The 21,250-nt window shown below is 39.0% G+C and overlaps 1 protein-coding gene across 6 annotated transcripts in view; it reads right to left on the reverse strand.

Annotated features, from left to right (window-relative positions):
• Positions 1–21,250, reverse strand: part of Myo5a (myosin VA) — a 155,787-nt gene that overhangs the window by 72,833 nt on the left and 61,704 nt on the right. For all 6 annotated transcript variants that reach the window (XM_037210948.1, XM_037210949.1, XM_028865129.2 and 3 more), the window contains exons 6-13: positions 17,186–17,329; positions 12,657–12,738; positions 12,016–12,123; positions 9,787–9,893; positions 6,262–6,527; positions 5,506–5,587; positions 2,446–2,586; positions 860–985 (exon numbers count right to left, since the gene is read on the reverse strand). In XM_037210948.1, coding sequence (XP_037066843.1) covers positions 860–985; positions 2,446–2,586; positions 5,506–5,587; positions 6,262–6,527; positions 9,787–9,893; positions 12,016–12,123; positions 12,657–12,738; positions 17,186–17,329 — 1,056 coding nt within the window. The remainder of the gene's footprint in view (positions 1–859; positions 986–2,445; positions 2,587–5,505; positions 5,588–6,261; positions 6,528–9,786; positions 9,894–12,015; positions 12,124–12,656; positions 12,739–17,185; positions 17,330–21,250) is intronic.

Below are 21,250 nucleotides of genomic sequence, written 5' to 3' on the forward strand. Positions count from 1 at the left end.
ATGGGGAGAGGTGAGGAGCTGATGATGGACAGAGAGAAGATGGGCAAATAATGTATAATTTGGTAAAATGGGACTACTTGAGAACTAATTCCTTTTCTTCTAAAACCCCGCAATGTCAGCCATTTGCCACTCAAAGGGCTCTACATCCTGTACTCCCTAGGTCACCTTAGTTCTTCAGAGGTTTCAAGCTAGAACTAGACAACCAGAAGACCGGTCATAAAGAGGCCTCCAGAAATCTCACAACACAGCCTATCCTTCAACTTCTTTGAAATGTAAACTAGTCACCGGATCCCTGACTTGCTAAGTGAACTATAGAACTTGTGAAAAACATAATACCATGCTTTTACAGAAGGTGACAAAAATCCAGTCTCTATTCTGAAGCCTGTGAGATCTTTAGAATTTTATAATTTTTCATGCATTTAGAGATGCAGTATATATATAATTTTAAATGCTACCAGAAAAGTTTAATAGTCATCTATACCATATATTACATAAACATTAATATTTCCATACTTAAACATATAAGTACCCACCTTAATTGGGCTTAAAAATTATAAATATATCTCATGCTAGTTCAAGTAAGAGATCAGGATTCGCTGCTAAATGAGTTATGAAAACACTTGTGGTTTTCAGTTCGTGGATCACATTTTAGACAAAAGACTTTGACCCGTATTTATTTAATATATAATCCAACTGAAGTTAAAGTAAGACAAAACCAAGAAACCAGCACTGAAGACTGCTTTTCCTGAAATGACCTTAAAGAAAGCAAGCATTGCAAAGAAAGACAATACTTGAATACTGATTTTTATTATAACTCATATAAAGTGTTAAAAAGGAAAAAGACAAAAAGTTTCCTTACTTTGTCAGCAAAATGTTTGATGATGAAGGCTTTGTTTGACATACGGGGCTTCTCAAAGAGGGCACATTTGTTTAAATGTGTGTTGTACAGCTTTTGAGCCCAGGTATCATCTGTGCCTTTAGGCATCTTGGGGAGGAAAAAAGAGAGATGACTGAGCACTAAGGGTCTTCTGGTACATCAGCAACAAGAGACGAGTTCCTATGTTCAACTAAGAATTCATCCTTCCTTCTCTTCAGCACAAATGAACCACTAATGAAGAGCATAGTTGAGGCCTTCCTGGGGGTGACCCAGCACATTTCAGTTATCATTTGCCTATACCAGGAGTTATCAAATCAATATTTAATTTTTTAGCACAATAAAGGCTTTATAAGATAAAGATGAAATACAACTATTAGGCATACTTTTAATTTTTTGCTAAATAGAGGTAACATTTATTCACAGTGAAATATTAATTTAATCCAGAAAGGTATGAACTGATAGTCTCCTCTTGCCATTTCTAGAAACTTTATTATTTTTTCCTATTTTAAGATATGTGCTTGAATGGGCTCATTACACTTACACACACACACACACACACACACACACACACACACTTATGTATACTCCTTGCATTTTCTCCTCTTACTTATGGTCTAGGATGTTATTAACTTTTTGTTATGATAACTGTCATATTATTCTTAAGTACATACATACCTTCAATATATTTGCAAGTATACTTATAGGTTAAACTCCCAGGTCAAAAGGCATGCATGTTTATGATTCTGCTTTCCTCTAAAATATCTGTATGAATTTTTACCCTTCATCAAATGTAACATGAAATATTAATTTAGTCTCAACAAAAGAAAGGTATCAAATTTAAAGTAACCTCAGGATACCATTTTTGCTTTGCTTTCATATTTTTAATCTCAAGTACAGATGAGTACTTATCTATCACATACATTCTTTTGTAAAACACACAATTTTTAATTTATTGTTATTGTGTGTATTTGAGGGCAAGTACATGTCATACCCTTTCACTGTTGGATCTGAGAATGGAACTCAGGTTGTCATATCTGTATGGCAAGCATTTTTATCCACTGAGCCATCTCAGCAGTCCCACATATATTTTAAACACTAAGTATGGCACCTTATGAGGGCCAACACATAGTAGGTTGTGATTTCTTGTAGATAAACCGAAAGAAAATTAAGAAAAAAGATAGATTTGCCTGAGGTCCTTCAGTAACAAAGTGAAGGATCCAATGATTTTCTAACATGCTGAATCTATAAATGTTAAAGACTATTATTTATGTCAGTAGCAAAGAACAACTAGCCATATTCAAAACTTACAGCTATTTAGAACTATAATTCAAAATAGTTTTTGTGCAATTTCTTGTATTTCTTTCAATATATCCTATTGCTGAACGAAAAACATTAAAGATAAAAAATAAAAGGACCCCTTGGGGTCTAGTGTCTCTTCAGAATGAAAGAGCGAACCCGGCTTGTCACAGTGACGTCTCTTACACGGCAGAGTCTCTGCTTGCACCCACTTGTGTAGCTGTGATGCATCTATCTTGACAGGCTAGAGTACTCCAGAAAATCATAATCACCTTACACTCCTCATCCAGCAAATCTAGAATGCCCATTTTAGATTCTATAAGATTGATACACGGCTGATTATCATAGAAATCTATGAGTGTCCATGGAATTTGTTCCTTCATATATTCCTCCTGTTCCAGTTTGAAGACATGCTGAAACAGAGAGAGAATGGCAGTCATTATCAGACCATATCATGAAGAATGTAATCAAGAAGCACATGTCTATGGAATACCGAGGATACCAACATGACGAGACAGTTCATGGCCTCCAGCAACAACAGCAGCATGGAGAAGTGTGGCTGAAATCATGTACAGAAAACCTCAGCTCTAAGTATTCATCATGAACAAATATATCTAAGCATGTAAGTGTTTTGTTAATTTTTGTTATGTTTGGGACAGGGTCTCAGTGTAGACCAGGTTAGCCTGAGGCTCTCTATGTAGCCCAAGCCAGCTTTGAATTTGTACTCTGCCTCAGCCTCCCAACTTCTGGGTTTACAGACATTCATCACCACACCAGGCCTATAAACGATGTAAATAGTAGATAAATGCAACAGTCCATGTGACTTTTTTAAGTGTACATTTCCAAAACTGTGTCAAGTTTTTTCCCTGAACTTATTATACAGAACTCTTAACATGAGACACAAGAATGCCTCAATTGGCACTGATCAGCTATGCAGAATGAATGCCTTCCAGATTACTTAACAGCTAGGCAGTGATTTCAATGTAAAAAACTGATTTTTCCAAGTTGCTGTGTTCAGAAGTACAGTTGCCTTAGAATTAAATGACCGTTGTCCTTGTATATCTGCCTTGTTTATTCTTCTCAGACAAGGAGTCTCACGTTTCTGGAATGTACATTGAATACTGCAAGCAGCTACAAGCACTGCCAACCCACTGATCCTCTGCTAAAGGCTCCAGGCGCCATGCGCACCCCTGCTTCTTATCTCCATTCACTCTTTCATCAGCTTATGTATTGAGTCTATACTCCATGGCCGCCACTGTGTGTGGTCAACAACACAGACATGGATGCCACACTTGTGAACTGGGAGAGAACTGGGATACATCAAATAGTCACAAAGAATAAAATTACAAAGGCTAATGATATGACAAAGGAGAAAACAAAGGTCCTCATCTAGTCCGGGCAGGCTTCCCTGGAGAAGAGCTTGCCATCAAGTTCTGAGTATGAACAGATGCTAAGCCGGTCCAGGGGGGCAGAGCAATCAAACCACTGCCTGCGCTTTGGCCTGCAGCTCCAGCCAAGCTGGCCGACAACATGGCCTCTAGGGATGCTAATGACCACTACCGCCTTTTCAATATTTCTTATTTCTTCTGGATCCTTTGGCTCACTCTTAATTGCTGTTTTTTTTTTCTAGAAAAAGTAGCTTTTTGTGGCTACTAACAATACCTATCTTCTAGAACCCCAAGTTTTAGAACTCAATCTCTCTCTCTCTCTCTCTCTCTCTCTCTCTCTCTCTCTCTCTCTCTCTCCTTCTCCCTCTCCCTCTCCCTCTCTCTGCCCTTGGAACCTTCCCACTATATTTTATACTTATAAAAATATCATCTTAGTTCATTTACAGTAATAATCCTTGGTCAAAAAGATCATCCATATAATCCTTATAATTCTAATTAACAAGTTCAGAGGGGCTAGAGAGATGGCTCAGCATTTAAGAGCACTTGTTGCTCTTGCAGAGGACCTGGATTCGGTTCCCAGTACTCACAGGTGGCTCACAACTGTCCATAACTGGTGAAAAACCGGTCCTGTTACTATGGAAAACCTTAAGGTTTTAAAGTTCATGTCTACATTATTTCACTGTATCAAACAGCTTTACTTGCTAAACAAAGATGCTTTGTTTATCAAAGTATTTATAATATTTGATGTCAAATACCCTAAAAGCTTAAAACTGTAGTCTTGCCGGGCGGTGGTGGCGAACGCCTTTAATCCCAGCACTCGGGAGGCAGAGGCAGGCGGATCTCTGTGAGTTCGAGGCCAGGAAAGGCGCAAAGCTACACAGAGAAACCCTGTCTCGAAAAAACCAAAAAAAAAAAAAAAAAAAAAAAAAAAAAAACTGTAGTCCCAAACGTACATAACCCCAATCTGTCTCTATGCAAATATTTTTAATTTTCTTTGCTACTTTTTTTAGTATTTATTTAAGAGAATGTATTTTAAAATAATATGCTTATCAACTTTTTTTGACTTCTCAGTTTGAAACTTTATTTTGTCTTTGTTTTCTCCATTTTATGGTCTTTATTCAGCAATATATACATATTGCTGAATACATATATATGCAAAAAGTTTTCATATCCCAGAAAATAAAGTTTGAAAACAAGTAGCATTTAAACACAGCATAGTATTCTATCACAGTTGAAACTTTTCTCTTTTTTAAAGGACACAACAAAACCTAAAAATGAACTATGCTATGTCTAGTTTTATCTAATTTTTGTTCTCTCTGAAAATAAAAAAGATGTTTTTTGGCACATCTTACTGTTTTTCACTATTATGACAATTTATATATGGATTATTTTGAGGAAATTTATCATTCATTTCAGGCAAAAAAAAAAAAACAACAACTTTGTTTGAACTGGGTGGTATGGTGGTGGCAAGTCTGTAATCAGTACTTAGAATGCAGAGGCAGGAGGATAGCTCAAAGCCAATATGGGCCACTTCCAAAGTATGCCCAGTGCCATTGCCTCGGCGAAGAATTTACCCACTGAAAAGGATTTGGGAAATTCTGATATTTTGCTAACCCAGTAAATGGTGGTGAAGGTGGTTACAACTCCATAGACTGCTGGCTTCCAAACAGCAAGCAGAAGGACTCGGTGGTAGCGCCTGCCCTACATCTTGCCTCTCTCATTCAAATGCTCTGTTGCAAATGTTCATCATCCTCGATAAGGGATAACTGACAAACTTTTTAATGATCCATCAATTTGTAATGCTCAGTTCCCTGGTGGCTTCACTATTCTAAACCCACATGATAATTATAGTTCAGGAGTTTATTTCACAGACCACGCTTCTAACAAAGACTAAAAATTCAAACGTTTATAAGCACAATTTTATTCAAGAAAGAAAACTCTTACCATGTTGAACTGTTGCTGTAGTTTTTCATTTGCATAATTTATGCAGAACTGTTCAAAACTATTTATCTCAAATGTTTCAAATCTGTAACACCAGAAAAGTAAGGTAGGAAGAAAAGAAAAAGAATAAATAGCTTTTAAAAATATTTAAAATATGCATACTTGGAAGAAAAAAATGGGAAGTTCCTTAACACTATCACATTTTATTTATGTATCAGATAAAGGTTTGTTGGAAAGACAGAACATGATGAGCATCAGCTGAAACAAAGCTTCCCTGCACTGCCTACAGATGTGCAGTTGGGGTTTTTGGGTTTTTGAGGTTCAAAGGCCACAGTTCCTCTCAATGTTTACTATCAACATTACACACAGAGAAGGGAGTAGAAATAGTAATGTTATAGGCTCTTCTGAAACACCGAACCAGAGAGTGGAAAATTAGCTGCCAGTAACCAGATAAGGCAACTAGAAATTATACTTTTTAGAAATTCAATCCTTTATCATGTGAGAGTCTGAAACCAATTAATCTACCTATTGCCTTAGTAAGTAGGATCTGGAGTTGAGCTAAGTTTTGTTTAAGCAGTATTTAATTTTTAAAAGCATCATTATATCTCTATCATCAAAGACACTCCTAATTGGTCATAAGTAGGATTTCCTTTCTTCTCCACTAGAAAACAAAATTAAACAGTGCTCCAAGTTACAAAAAACACTCCCAACAAACAACTGTTTTCCAGCAGGGTAGGGCAGGAAGCCAAAGGCACTTACCCGTAAATATCCAGCACGCCAATGAAAGAATGCTGCTTGACAGCAGAATGGAGAGCCTGATTGACATGGTCTACAATCCAGTTAAAGAGTTTGGCATAAATGTGCTTTGCTAGAGCATCTCGGGCATTTGTGGCCTGCAGCTTAGAGATGGGCTTGATGTATGTCTCTGTGGCAGTAGCCAGCTTTCGGTGGCAGAGCCAGTGACACATCTCTTCATAATCCACACCCATGAGGTCACAGAAGATGATAAGTGGCTCGTGCTTGGGCTGCCAAAAGAGAACGTGTTATTGCCTATGGCCAGATCAGTTAAAGAGTAAGTTCTGCAAAAGGAAGTCATATGGACATCAACATCACTCACACCTCATCAGTGAGATAATCAGAAGCACCCATAACCCAGCATCTGAATGTCATTTTGCAATCTCTTGTAGGGCTCATTTGAAACAAAGTAACTTTCTTGGTGCTTCATAGATTTGTCTGTATCTCTCTTAGGACATATTTAACCACTCAGTCAGAAATCTGTCAGCTAGTCAACAAATCCATACCAGTAAACAAGGACAGGCATGGCCCTGTGATGGTCTGAATGAGAATGGCCCCCAGTAGCTCATGTATTTCATTCAGTACTTGGACACCAGTTGCTGGGACTGTTTGGGAAGGATTAGGAGATGTGGCCTTCTTGAAGGAGGTGTATCACTGGGAGCAGGTTTTGAGGTTTCAAAAGCCCATGCCACTCCCAGTGCGTCTGTCTCTACCTTGTGGGTCAAGATGTGAGCTCTCAGCTACAGCCTTAGTGCCATGCCTGTCTGCCTGCCGCCATGTTCCTTGCTGTGACAGTCATGGACTCTCTCTGAAACTGTAAGCCTCAAATAAATGACTTCTTCTACAGTTGCCTTGTTCATGGTGTCTTATCACAGCAACAGAAAAGTAACGAAGACAGCCCCTTCCCACCAAGTGCTTGCAGTCTTCAGAGGAAGTAGATATTACTGACTGCTTCTTGAAATGTGAAACACTGCAAAGAGGCAGACACTGGGCTGAGAGTCCACATGGGGCGTCCACTCTGTCCAACAAGGCAGGAGACATTACCTGAGACCATAGATTAGAATATGAAAGAACAGCAGGTATTTCTTGGCCAAGAAGAAGAGGAACGTTGTCTAAGTTGTGGGGAACATGAGGAGAAAAACAATTCTGTAATAGGAGGGAAACTAGCAAGAGGAGGGGCTGAAGCTAAGTAAAGCAGAAAATACGTAAAACGAAGCTACAAAGACCATGGCTGGCCTTTATCCTCAGGCCACCGAAGGTTTGAACTAGACAGTCTGATGTCACTTGAGGGACTTTTGGATTAGAATTCTTTAATGATCAACATATCCCTGAATAATACCTTACATGTTTTCTGTGAACCTTATCTGAATGGATGTTTGATAAATATTTGTCTTGTTTAATCCACATCAGTGTGTTTTATTTTCCCCTGTCTTCATATGCATCAAATGACATTTGACAACATTCTTGGGGAATGGGCAGGGTATACATTTATTTCTCATTGAAAAATGAGGAAATGGGATCCAAAAGAACAAACACCTTGACAACAATCACATGGCTAGTTTATATCAGCATTGCCATTAAAACCTGAGTTTCCTGAGTGAGGTAACCCAAACCCAGAAAGACAGTCATGGTATGTACTCACTCATAGGTGGATTCTAGATATAAAATAAAGAACAATCAGACCACAACCCATAGAACCATAGAGGCTATATATATAGCATGGAGGTCCCTAGGACGACTGTGGCTTATAATAAATTTCAGTTTTACTCAATTATTGAAAAAAATAGCCAAATGAATGGAAACACATGAACTATGAACCAAAGGTTGAGGGGCCCCCAGCTGGATCAGGCCCTCTGAATAGGTGAGACAGTTGATTGGCTTGATCAGTTTGGGAGGCAACTAGGCAGTGGGACCAAGTCCTGTGCTCATTGCATGAGTTGGCTGTTTGAAACCTGGAGCTTATGCAAGGACACTTGGCTCAGTCTGGGAGGAAGGGACTGGACCTACCTGGACTGAGTCTACCAGGTTGATCGCAGTCCTCAGGGGAGGACTTGTCCTGGAGGAGGTGGGAATGAGGGGTAGGCTGGGGGTAAGGGGAGGGGTGGGAGGGGGGAGAATAGGGGAACCCATGGCTGATATGTAGAACTGAATGGTATTGTAAAATAATATATATATATATATATATATATATATCTGAGTTTCCTGATGCCCTCACCCCTGGACCCTTCCCTGTCAAGCCGCCCTTCCCTGACAGTAATCTTTTCAGATACACATCAGTGTCTTGACTGACAACAATACTGATCTTTAAGGAGTGATATGTGCTACAGCATGGATAGACTTTGAAAGACCACATACTCAATTTACATCAGTGTCCAGAATAGGTAACTCTATAGAGGCAACAACGCATGATAGTTTGAGTCGAGGAGTTGGGGGCACAAGTTGGGAATAGGCAAGGGGTCCAGGCTTTGTTCTGAAAGTATTTTAAACCCTCTGTGGAGATGGTTACATATATCTATGAGCATACTCACAACCATGCATTGCTGCTGGTAAATAGATTGTATCTCAATAAAGCTGCTTTTGGAAAAAAATAAACAACTGGTGCTAGGTATGATTATTCAGACCTGTAATCCCAGCACTCAGCAGGCTGAGGCAAGGGGATTGTCTCAAGTTTAAGACCAACCTGGGCCACCAGGCAAGACTCTATCTTTAAAAAAAAAAAGGCTAATATTTCCTTAAAAGAAATTAAGGGTTTAAATCAGAACCACCATTTTCTCCTTTTTAAAAAAAAAAATAGTAGGGCTATGGAGATGATTCAGTCTGATGACCAGGGAAAAAGCTGGATGGGCGGCCATCATCTGCAATCCCAGCACTCCATGATGGAATGGAAAAGCAAAGACAGGAGAACTGGCCAAAGGCTCCCAGCCTAGAGTGCCAGGAGCAGGCAGCAACAAGAGAGACCTTGTCTCAATGGGGGGAAAGGGGAGAACCAACTCCCAAAAGTTGTTCTTTGGATTCCACATGTGTGTGTCACATACATGCCAACACACACACACACACACACACACACACACACACACACACACACACACACACACACTGTGGCTAGAGAGAGATCAGCTGTTAAAAGTGCTTGCTACACAATTATCAGGACTGGAGTCTGGGTCCCAGCATTCAAATAGCAAGCCAATCATGTAACTCTCGCTCTGAGCTAGCCAATGCCCCCTTCTGGCCTCTGTACACACACAGGTTTGTTGTGTACCTGTGTGCTTATGCATGTGCACAAACATACAGAGTAAAATAATGAATAAATAAATGAAAAACTTAAACCTAGGGAGATGGCTCAGTAGGTAAAGTGCAAATCTGACCCCCAGAACCACATGTCACAAACACAGTCCTTGCCTAACATGTGTGGAGCCCTAGGCTCTATCCCCAGCAGTAAAACAAAGCTAGCAGACAGTCCACCCTCACATTAGCTTGTTGTGAACTTACAGGTATTGTGCAGCTGTCTGAATCTCGAGATGCAAATCCAACATTGCCTAAGTGAAGGATGCCAGCAAGTATTCTAAAAATTCCCATTTGGTAAGATTCACTAATTCCTGGAATATAGCAAATAAACAAGCAATTTATGGCAGACTAGCAACAAAGTAATTATAAGAGAAAATTTTAAGTCTAGTATTAATTCTTGAAAATTGCCAGATGTGCATATTATATACATAGTCACATATAACAATACTTTTATCTTTGTTGACAATACACACTAGGCAGTTTCGCATTGTGGGTTGTAGAGTGTACCTGATCTGGTTTCATGTCCTCCACTGCTACCAACCTGCTACCTCCACAGACAGGTAACTTCATCCATCTATGCTTTGGCTTTCTCATTTGAGATAAGGAGATAATTCTTCAAAGAGTGTTTGAAACATTAAATGAGATAGTACACAGAGTACACCTGGGACACGTTAGGTATTTAAAAAGTGGTCATTATTGTCACATCCTAGATATATAGGTATTTTATTAATATTATTGCTACTATCTATCCCTACCCCAAATAGATATTGCAGCCCAATAAGGCTGATTTAAGTTGGATTATTGAATTACCTCTAAGTATAGATTAATTAGAAATCAAAGAGATCCCAAGATCAGAAACATTTAGATGGTTTTATATTCCAAGCTAATAAGTGAAAGTCCAAACACAGAATAGAACAGGACCTAAAAGATATGGTGAGGTTAGAAAGTTGGCTGGCTTTTAACAGATCTGGTTTCATTTTCTCAGTGAAGAAAATAAGTTCCAGAATATTAAGCATAATTCTATAAGTAAAAGTAGTAAAATTATTTTCAAAACATTTTTCTATAAGGCAATTGAGAATTTACCTTATGGTGAATAGTTTTGCTATCTCCTATATTACATAATGGTCCTTCCTTTCTTCCTTCCTTCCTTCCTTCCTTCCTTCCTTCCTTCCTTCCTTCCTTCCTCCCTCCCTCCCTCCCTCCCTCCCTCTCTTTGCTCCTTTCTTTTTTCCTTTTTGGCTTTTTTGAGACAGGGTTTCTCTGTGTAGCCCTAGATATCCTGAAACTCACTCTGTAGACCAGGCTGGCCTTGAACTCACAGATTCTCTTGCCTCTCTGCCTCTTGAGCGCTGGAATTAAAGGCACATGCTACCACACCCAGCACTGTACTAGCCTTTTTAAATTCTTTAAGGAGAGCAGTGTTCTCTTAATATGTTCATAGATCACTGGCAGGCCATATCTTTGTGAGGTGGTATGAAAGTCTACATTTTTAGCAAGTCCTACAGTGGTTCAGGACCTAAGCTCTCTTGCTTGATGGTATGTCTCTAAATACTAAAATACAATATTTGAGTTACTTCTATTCTGAGGTTTTATAAAAAGATGGTGGGGGAGGGGAAGGACACCTTTAAAAGTTGTATAACTCTAAATATGAACTGATTCATCTGTGGACTTAACACTTTCAAATCACAGAGAGAACGGTGGCATCTGTTTCAAAAACATGAATAATGCTGTGTACGTGCACGAAATTCTCAAACAATAAGCGATTTAACAACTCCTTTATCAAACAACAACAACAAAAAGAAAACACTAGATACATGTGTTATGTCACCATGCCAACTTAGTTATGCTTCTTAGCTACAAAAGATCCTGAAAATAATAGGAAAAACAACAAAAGCAAAACCCTGCCCTGGGCATTGTGACACATTGCCCTCCGTCCCAGTACTCAAGAGGCCAAGGCAGAAGGATCAGAAGTCCTAGACCAGGCTGGGGTACATGGTGAAAACCTATCTCCAAAAATTACCAACAAATAAAAACAAAATAACCCAAACAAGCAAGCCCCCAACCAACCAACCAACAAAACCCACAGTTTATATATAAAAAAAAAAAAAAAAAAACAAACCCACTTGTTTCAAACCCTAGATTTTTGTAAAAATTTGAGCTGAAAGCTAATCTTACCTCTCCTTGTGCTGAAATACGCTCTCAAAGTGCAATTCAATAATCCTCAGTAAATTTACAAGGTCGAGCAACTGTTACCACTATCTAATCCTGGAACCATCCTAAGAAACCTCACGCCCATTTGTCTGCGCATGTTCCACACATGTGAACTCTCCCAGCACTGTTTACCAGTTAACACAAAGCCAAACCAATATTCCAGACAAAGGCTACTCAGTCAATGACCAGCACCTATAGAGTTCAGGAACGAAAGGACATTACCCAGCAGAGTGCAGGCCTGCCTGGTGTGCGCCATCTCCTTCGCATCATCCACTCCTTCGATCATAGGGCTGCCTCCTTGCTTTGTGTAATGAAAACTATCTGCGTTTCCTGCAGTGAAGGAGGTAAAGGTTTTTAGTCCATGAGGAGAAGCTTGGACTTGCACCCTTACAAACACGCTGGATTAGAGGCCGTGACAGCACGCTGGGACGCAAGGTGTGGAGTCTGCCCAGGTTAAAATCATCCTAATGTAAGATCCAAAGCTAAAAAATGTTTGCAGATTTTATGTGAATTGGCAAAATAAATTATACTTTCTTTGGGTTTAATTCCAAACAAAATGCTAGAATATGTTTCCTCAAACTCTTCCATCACAGCCGTTTTTAAACATGTACAAAAGCAGAGGGGCTCGAACGCCGAGTCCATCCACTCCTCACCTGCCTTAGCCGACTGCCACAGGGCATCCTGTCCCTGACATGGCCACTCACCCCACCCGTGGGATGTTCTAAAGCCAGCTGCAGACCTTCAGGAAACACTATTTTCATTAAGTATTTTAGTGTGAAGTAAGGTATTTTTTGACAAGCTTGAGAACTCAAAATTTAACAGAAAAGAACACCAATACAATAAATATAGTGTCATTTCCATACCTAATCGCAGCATTTTAAACTCAGGTAGCTTTGCTGAAGCACAGAGCTGGTAGAAGATATGGTAGTTTCTCTCCTCTTCTGCCTTTGAAGTAAGAAGAGCTTTCAATTGTGACATTTTAATATAAAATCCAGGAAAACCTACTACAACATATAATCTTAATATTTAACTATCTCAGTAAAATCCCACATTTTCTAATACTGATTTAAATAATTAAACCTTATGATTTATACTATATATACAAAGTAGGAGGAGAGCTTGAGACTTAAAACTTGAAGTCAGGCTGGGCAAACAGTGAGGCTCTTCCTCTTGAAAAATAAAAAATAAGTAAGTATAAATGTGTTAGTCATGTTCAGTATGAAATACCAGCTAGCAAGGTTTTAGGGTTTGGGGCATTATAGACTAAACTCAAGGCCTCAGACATGCCATGCAAGTGTTCCCTACCACTGCACTGTACCTCAAGTCCAGTTTAACTTTGAGAGATTCTCACTAGACATCCTGTCTGGCTCTGAACTGCTTTGTAGATCAGACAGGCCTTGAACTTGTGAGTCTTCTGATTCAGCCTCCTGAGAGGCCTGTACCACTGTGCCTGGCTTAGTAACGCTTTCTGAATTAGTGAACGGCTTGAGAGATGGCCACAATCACTAGGCACCAGTGATTCTGGGGAAGCTGAAATGATTTTTTTCAAGGCTCACCATTATTTTCTACTAATAACTTCTAGATTCATGGTATTCCTAATACTTTGACTAAGTGAGAATAATCTTATCTTTGCCATATTTAGAGATAATGATCTCTTATATAACTGTAATAAATATACAAATGCACTATATTCTCTCTCTATATAAATATATATTATATACTTTGCATTATGTAACATATATATTTTCCTATTAACAATAATTTGATAAAATAAAAAAAATAATTTATAATGTAAGGTCAATTTTTAGTATTTCCTTAGTCTTTTTTTCCACACACATCTAGAGTATAGTTGCAAAAGTTACTGTGCATATGAAGCTGAATACTAAAATCCAATCAACAGATTCTTAGATTTTGGAGTATATTCGTGTGAATAAAGATTGGTATTAATAACGTTAACTGGGGGGTTCTGAAGCCTAAAGGGGTCAATGACTACTGCAGGGACACAGGACACTGAACAAACATACCAGTGATCACAAGCATGATTAGGTAGGAGATCAGGTGGTTCAGCACACAGAAACTAGAAAAGCAAGTGGGTCTGCAGAAACACTGTGGTCATCTTTGTACAGAATGGCTAAATACCTAGCATACTTATTTTGACTATGATTCATTCGATATAACAAACATTCTCAGTGTTCTATACTCCTGAAGACTGGGGAACTGCTAGACTTACTACCACACCTATAGATAAGATAAAGATTAAGCTTCACCAAATTCTTCATTAGGCAGTCTTAGCCACTGGTCTACATACTAAGGTCAACTTCCTACCTGTGTTACCTTTGCTCACAGTCCTACAAATTTCTTTTTTTTTTTTTTTTAAGATTAATTTTATTTTATGTATATAGGTGTTTCACTTGCATGTCTGTCTGTGAACCACATGTGTGCTGTGCATGTAGAGGCCAGAAAAGGTGTTGAGTTCCCTGGGACTGGAGTTATAGACAGTTGTTAGAGACCATATAGGTACTGAGATTTGAACCCAGGTCCTCTCTTAACCTATGAGCCATTTCTCTAGCCCCGTGTTCTTACGTATTTCTGCGTGTTCTTAACCTATCTACATTTCACTCATTCTTTCTTCTCACTATTGACTATTTTTAAAATCTTATATAAGTATTAATGTGTGGAACAGTACTGTTGTTTGTAACTTAAAAGGAGAGTGGTTATTGCCTTACTATACATCTCAAATACTACATTTTAAGTTTATACATATCAAGTGTTATAATTTAAAATTAAATATTTAATCAGGTACAATCCCAAAGTCAAGGTTCTTGGCTCCCCCAACTCATGCCTCTTGATGTATATGAGATAATTTCAAAGCCACAACAGACTTTGGCAACAGAAGATTGGATCCTGCCTGAATTTTAATGATGTGGCATCCAGCACATGGGCCATTGAAACTCTGGGTCTTAGGATGAGGCGTGCAGTGGGTCACCAGGAGCCACATACTGCTGTTTTCTGATGATAATCTACAGTCCCCAATGCGCCCGCCTACAACGTGTAGATGTGCACCTGCTAGTGCTGCAAGTGTACAGCATGTCTTTCCATCAGAAAGGAACAGCAATGTAAGTGCCAACAAAAATTCTGTACGAACGTTCAACTGTGGTGTGATGGCAGTTTACAGCTGGGTTATGGCGGACTGTTTTTTAGCTCTTATCTGTGGCAGGAGAACAGGGTCTGGGCTGAAACATCAGGTTAACAGGAGGAATGCCAGTCTGCAAAAGAGGGCTGGAAGCCCTTCCTTACTGGTCTTCTTCTAAAGAGCATGCTCACAAGAAGCCCTGTCTATTCAAACTTGGAAGCGGTATTATGTAAATAGTCTGTAATGGATCCGGGCCACATGGCCCAGTATTTGTTGGGCTCTTTCCTTAGCTCATTAGCCCACTTCCATTCTTTGGATACTTTTCCTTTCTTAATGAGCTGTCTGTTTCTATTTCTAACCATGTGTCCCTTGACAATTCTTTGCTCTAGGGTACAAGAGCCTAGAACTGGGTACCTCTGAACTCAGATGAGACTCAGCACCCCTAAGCATGTTTTTCCTTATATTCTAGGCCTTGTCAGACCTCCAAGCCTAGCTTAAAAGGCCTGACTGTTCTCTGTTTTCCCTCTTCCTGGTGACTGCTGGGATTGTGAGCTTTCCTCTATTGTTGTTTTACTTCCAAACTTTAGTAAAATTATCCCCAAGCACCTGAATTCATTTTTAAATTATGAATAAGACTAAGAACTCAAAGAGACTTCCCTCTCTCAATTTCTCTGGTAACATCACTATTCTACTCAAAAAAAATTTTATATCCTAAGATTAAAAAATGCTTTCTGCCAGGCAGTGGTGGCACATGCCTTTAATCCCAGCACTCGGGAGGCAGAGCCAGGTGGATCTCTGTGAGTTCAAGGCCAGCCTGGGCTACCAAGTGAGTTCCAGGAAAGGCACAAAGCTACACAGAGAAACCCTGTCTCAAAAAATCAAAAACAACCAAAAATAAAAAAATAAAAAATGCTTTCTTTGTCAACTGGGAAATATTAAAGACAAGACTAAATAATGTCTCCTATTAACTAAGCTTTTCAACAAGCATCTGTAGCAAAAAATCAAAACCACTACACCAGACTCAGAAAGACAAATCGTGCATATTTTCTTTTACATGCAAAATATAGATTTAAACATAAATAAATGCATAACACACACACACACACACACACACACACACACACACGAAGCAACATGAAAGCGGAATAGAGACTATGATGAGTTATGATGTCTAAAGAAGGGGGGGAGTAAACAAGAGGTCATGGAGTGGAGAAAACAAAACATGTTTTCTTTCACATGCAGAAATCTAGCTTTAAGATATATTTGGATAGATATGCATACACATATGTGTAAGAATGAAAGCAGGAGGACATTGTGGGGGAGAGAAAGCAAACCAGCGAGAGAAAGGAAAGACAGCAGAGGGTAGAGAAGTGGTATGGAGCTAAGAACAATTATATGTATGTACACAGATATCATAATGACATATGGTGGTATTTTATTTGTACTGAAATGTGATTTTATTTGTATGTTAATAAATAAGTTCCATTATTTTGCACAGTAACTTAAAAAGTTAGTAAAATATGAAACAATAAACCGAAATCAGTGCCCACTCTCAAGAACTATTAGTTTGAAACAGTAGCCTCTACCTGTGGCAGTAACCATTTTATGTTCCTACCCAAGGGTGGTTCATAGCAATACTGTGAGAATATGCTCAAGAGTACTGAGAAATGAGGTACATCACACTAGCAAGCAAGGGCTCTATAACTGCTGCAGTGTAGCTTTTTCCTAGGGCATAAAATGACCATCATCTTGGAAAGGAGATTATGTTAGCTCTTGTAGCCATGGAAACGAATTGAGCAGAACCCCAAAGATGCAGCTAGGTCCTAAGTAATGGTGATGAAGCTGTGATATACACTAATAGAAAAGGTTTAGGTGGGGTCCCAGGAGCTTCAGCTGGGATTGCAGCAATTACTTTCTGCTCTGTCCTCCCCCAGTGCAAATGATCTTGGGAGATGCTAAAATATAGAAAAAATGGAAGATTATCTGAAAGGAAGGCTCTATGATGCTGCTTCTATGAGGTTGTCATTCATGATGGGATGGGACTTCATAGTAATACAGCTGCTTTGGGGTCAACCATGCTATGTAAATAAGCCTAAAAACTCACTAGTCCATCAAATTGGACTTCAATAAAATAGTTATTGGTGCCCTCTGTGGGCTGCTTGTTTCCATCTCCCCAGGAAAACTTCACATAACAGTAATCTATATAGTAATCCAAAAATCCAACACAAGTATTTGAATGTGTGTGCACATCCAGCTTACCTGGAATACCACTCTGGATTTCTCTAAAAGATAAGTTCTCATATTGGCACCAATGATTCGATATCTCTTATCAAAACCAATTTCAATATATTTCCCAAACCGGCTGCTATTATCATTCCTGGTTGTTTTAGCATTTCCAATTGACTAAGAAGCAAGAGAGAAAACAAGATTTTAGAAGGGTACTGTATGTCATTTACAAAGCTTACTCAGAGGGAGAAGGACTAGAACATATCTTAGTTTTAACTGATTCTTTTAATATGAAAACAAATTCTTCCCTTGTAGGCAGCATAACTGTCTGCTTGGACCCCAACTGCACAGGTAGATGCCAACAGTTTTTCTTAGCCTGGTCATTTCATAGAAATGAATTTCAGGAGTAGCAGGACTGATGCAGCAGTGGTGAGATTTTCATGCACCATCCTGTCATTAGCCATCAAAAATTCAGAAGACTGTCTTGTAAATGAAATCATTAAGACAAAGGAAAATTTCCCTGGCAATGCTGGTTTGGTATAAAAGGTCTCTTTAGAACTAGACAGTTCTATCACCTTATCCTATAACAACAGAGGTCAAATGGGACTGCTTATTAGCAGGTCCTAGTATTACCCATTCTACTGATTGATTTCATTTTAAGATAGCATCTCACATACTCCAGGCTAGCCATGAGCTCCTTATGAAGCTGAGGATGTCTTTAAACTTCTTATCCTCCTGCTTCTACTTCCCAAGTACAGAGGTTATAGGCATGTGTCAACATGCCTGCCTTTACTCACTCAATTTGAATGCCATTTTCAGAAACCAGAAGAAAAAATGGGAGCTTTCTTGAATATAATGTGGATGTGTATATGTGTACAAGTACACATGTGCAGTTGTACTGTACATGACGGCCAGAGGTTAATGTCAGGTGTCTTCCTTGACAACTGTCCACTTTATTTACTGAGGTACGGTTTCTCACAGAACCCAAAGCTGATAATTCAGCTTGTCTAGCTACCCAGCTTGCCCTAGGGATCCTGTCTCTGCCTCCGAGGCACTAGGATTACAGGCAAGCCACCAACCCAGCTTTTAATGTAGGTACTCAGGACCTAAAGTCTGATTCACACTCTATCCATGAGCTACCTCCTCAGACCCCAATTATTTGTTGTTATTGTTTGGGGGTTATGTTTGTTTGTTTGTTTGTTTTAAAGACGTCTTATGAAGTCCAGGTTCCCCCTGAACTTGCTATGTAGCTGAGGATGACCTTGAACTGATCCTCCTGCCTCTACCTGTAGAGTGCTAGGATTACAGGCATGCGCACAAGACTTTGTTCATGTTAGGCAGATACTCTTCCAACTGAGTAACATCTCTAGTCCAGCACTAGTTTTGATGGTTTTATCTAGCTTGTAAAATATCTTCAACCAAATACTGAGAATGTAACTTTCTACTTAATATTATACATAACCTTAAAATTTTGATGGCATATGTCTGCTTTTTAATTTAGTAGAAAGTAACATGCTTCTATAAATTTCCCTTTTAAGGAAAAACAAAACAAAACAAAACAAAAAACAAGTGTAGTTAGAAGAGCAAGCATTCACATTATGTATATATATTAAACACTCAATAACTTTATTTCATATAAGATTAACATTTGCCCCTTGTGCAAACTCTGTTAGGATTAGTATATCAAAACCATAATGAAGAGAAAGATGTGGAAATAGTGCAGAATGTTAAGAGAAAGAGTAATATCAGGGATAAAACAATAGGACCGTAGCTAGAGTCAGCATGCTTGATGCTTGACCAAAGAAAATGTGTCCTTACTGTCCCAAACAAAAGGAAGAGAGTATCAGAATTTATGTCAGCAATGAGGATATTATTAGAATTTGGGTTAACATTTTTAGTACATTTTATATTGCTCCAGACTTATCTCCTCTTCAACTTACAGCTTTATGAAATGAATGATCATGGATACTGGTTGGATTGATTTCCACTGGGTATTTTAGAGTAACTTTCTAAAGTGCTCCACAGGTGATAACTTTATGAATTGTTTAGTGACTAATTCTTGGGTATGGTGCTGTACTCAAAAAAGCAAAGTTACACTACAAAAAAAAATCTCAAATGTCCTTTTTTCGAACAGACTGAATTTGAACAGAGCTGCCCATATGTTCATGGACAATATACCAGGAGCCACAGCCCTGAAGGAAACTGAGTCTCCATCCCTCTGCAGCCATCAGCTACAGAGAGCTCTCAGCAGGGCTTCATCAACTCCTCCACCGCCCTGGCTGGGATTCCGACTTGCTCGGACCCTGTACTGGTCTCATGCAGGCAACCACAGCTGCTGAGAGTTCGTGACTGCAGCCGCCCTCCCCATTCTCTGCTCTTATAATCTTTCTGCCCCTCTTGTGATATTCTTGAGCATTTGGGGAAGAGTGCAAACACAGATGTCCCATTTAGGGCTGAGCACCCCACAGTCATTTATTTTCTACATTCTGATCAACTGTGAATAGTTCACCCTTCTTGACATTATAAAAAAACTTACTATGCCATCCATTTTCTGGTGTTTTATTTAGAAATACAAGGTTAATAATAAATACAGAATGTTCAGTTGAAAGGATATATTCTGTGAAAAAGTAAATACAAGGTTACCTGTAGTAAAAGCGGCAATATCAATGATATCAATGAGTGCTTACCAGGCCCTGCCCTGTGTGATTTCATGTCTGTATCTAAGGGGAAGTGGTCTACAATGTCTATTCCTCAGCCTGTATCTACTGTCCATCTCTCACACTAGACTGTCAACTTGCTAACGCAATGCTACAGACTGTGAGAAGTGGGCAGGTGAGGGCTAAAGCAGACCTTTTTGTCTCTCGGTAAAACATTTAAACAGAACAACAAATGAAGGACGGAGCAAATGCAGTCGGTTGGAGGGCTTGGGTGTCAGAGGAGCCCATTCAGTCTCTCTGAGAAGCACTACCATCCCCAGAGGAAGAGATGAGCTTATGAAAGTAAAAAGGGGAATGTTGGGGATGAAAGGTATAAGTGTCAGGAAGAGGAAGATGGGAGGGAGGAGTGGGTATGTGTCAGAGGAGCAGGGGCTCAACCTAAGATAATTATGCATGAAAATGCCATAAGGAAGCTTGTCATGTTATATGCTAACCAACAAATTTAAAAAATTAAAACACTGGGGGCTGGAGAGATGGCTCAGTGGTTAAGAACACTGGCTGCTCTTCCAGAGGAACCAGGTTTGAGTCCCAGCACCCACACGGTAGCACACAACTGTTTCTAACTCCAGTCCCAGAGGATCTGATGCCCTTTAGCTTCTGTAGGTACCAGGCAAGGATGTGGTGCACCTACACACATGCAGGCAAAACATTATATACATAAAATAAAAATTTAAAGACTAATGACATGATTCTAACCTTTAGACTTAATATGGAAAGATGTATCTTTTGTTTATATTTTCTAGTTGTTTCTTCTGTCTTATAAGTACTATATCCACAAGACTCTAATGTTCTTTTCATTTCAATCAACAAGAAATTGCTATGTTATAGGAAGGTTATGGCTATGGTTCAGTCGAAACATCCCTGCTTCTCTAGTGAACTTGAACCAAGTGAACTTGAACATAGTGGATAATCTTTTTGATGTGTTCTTGAATTGGGTTTACAAGCATTACATTGAGAATTTTTACAACAATATCTATCAGAGATTCTGACCTATAATTTTCTTTTTTGTTACGTCTTTGTCCCTAATGTTAGTAAAAGGGTAATGTTGGCTTTGTAAAAAGAATTTAGAAATGTTCCTTCATTTTCTATTATACTAAGTAATTTGAGGAGTATTGATATTATTTCTTCTTTCAAGGTCTGGTAGAATTCTGTCCTGAATCCATCTGGTCTTAAGCTTTTTTTTTTCATTGGGGGGGGGGGGCTAATTACTGTTTCTATCTCATTGGAGGTTACAGGTCTATTTACATTATTAACTTCATCTTGATATAGCTTTGGTAGACCATATATATCTAGAAATTCATTTTAAGTGATTTTTTCCAGTTTTGTGGAATACAAACATTTTAAATTAGAATGTCCTTATGATTCTCTGAATTTCCCCAGT

Source organism: Peromyscus leucopus, chromosome 14 (assembly GCF_004664715.2).
Source record: "Peromyscus leucopus breed LL Stock chromosome 14, UCI_PerLeu_2.1, whole genome shotgun sequence".
Taxonomy (NCBI): Eukaryota; Metazoa; Chordata; class Mammalia; order Rodentia; family Cricetidae; genus Peromyscus; species Peromyscus leucopus.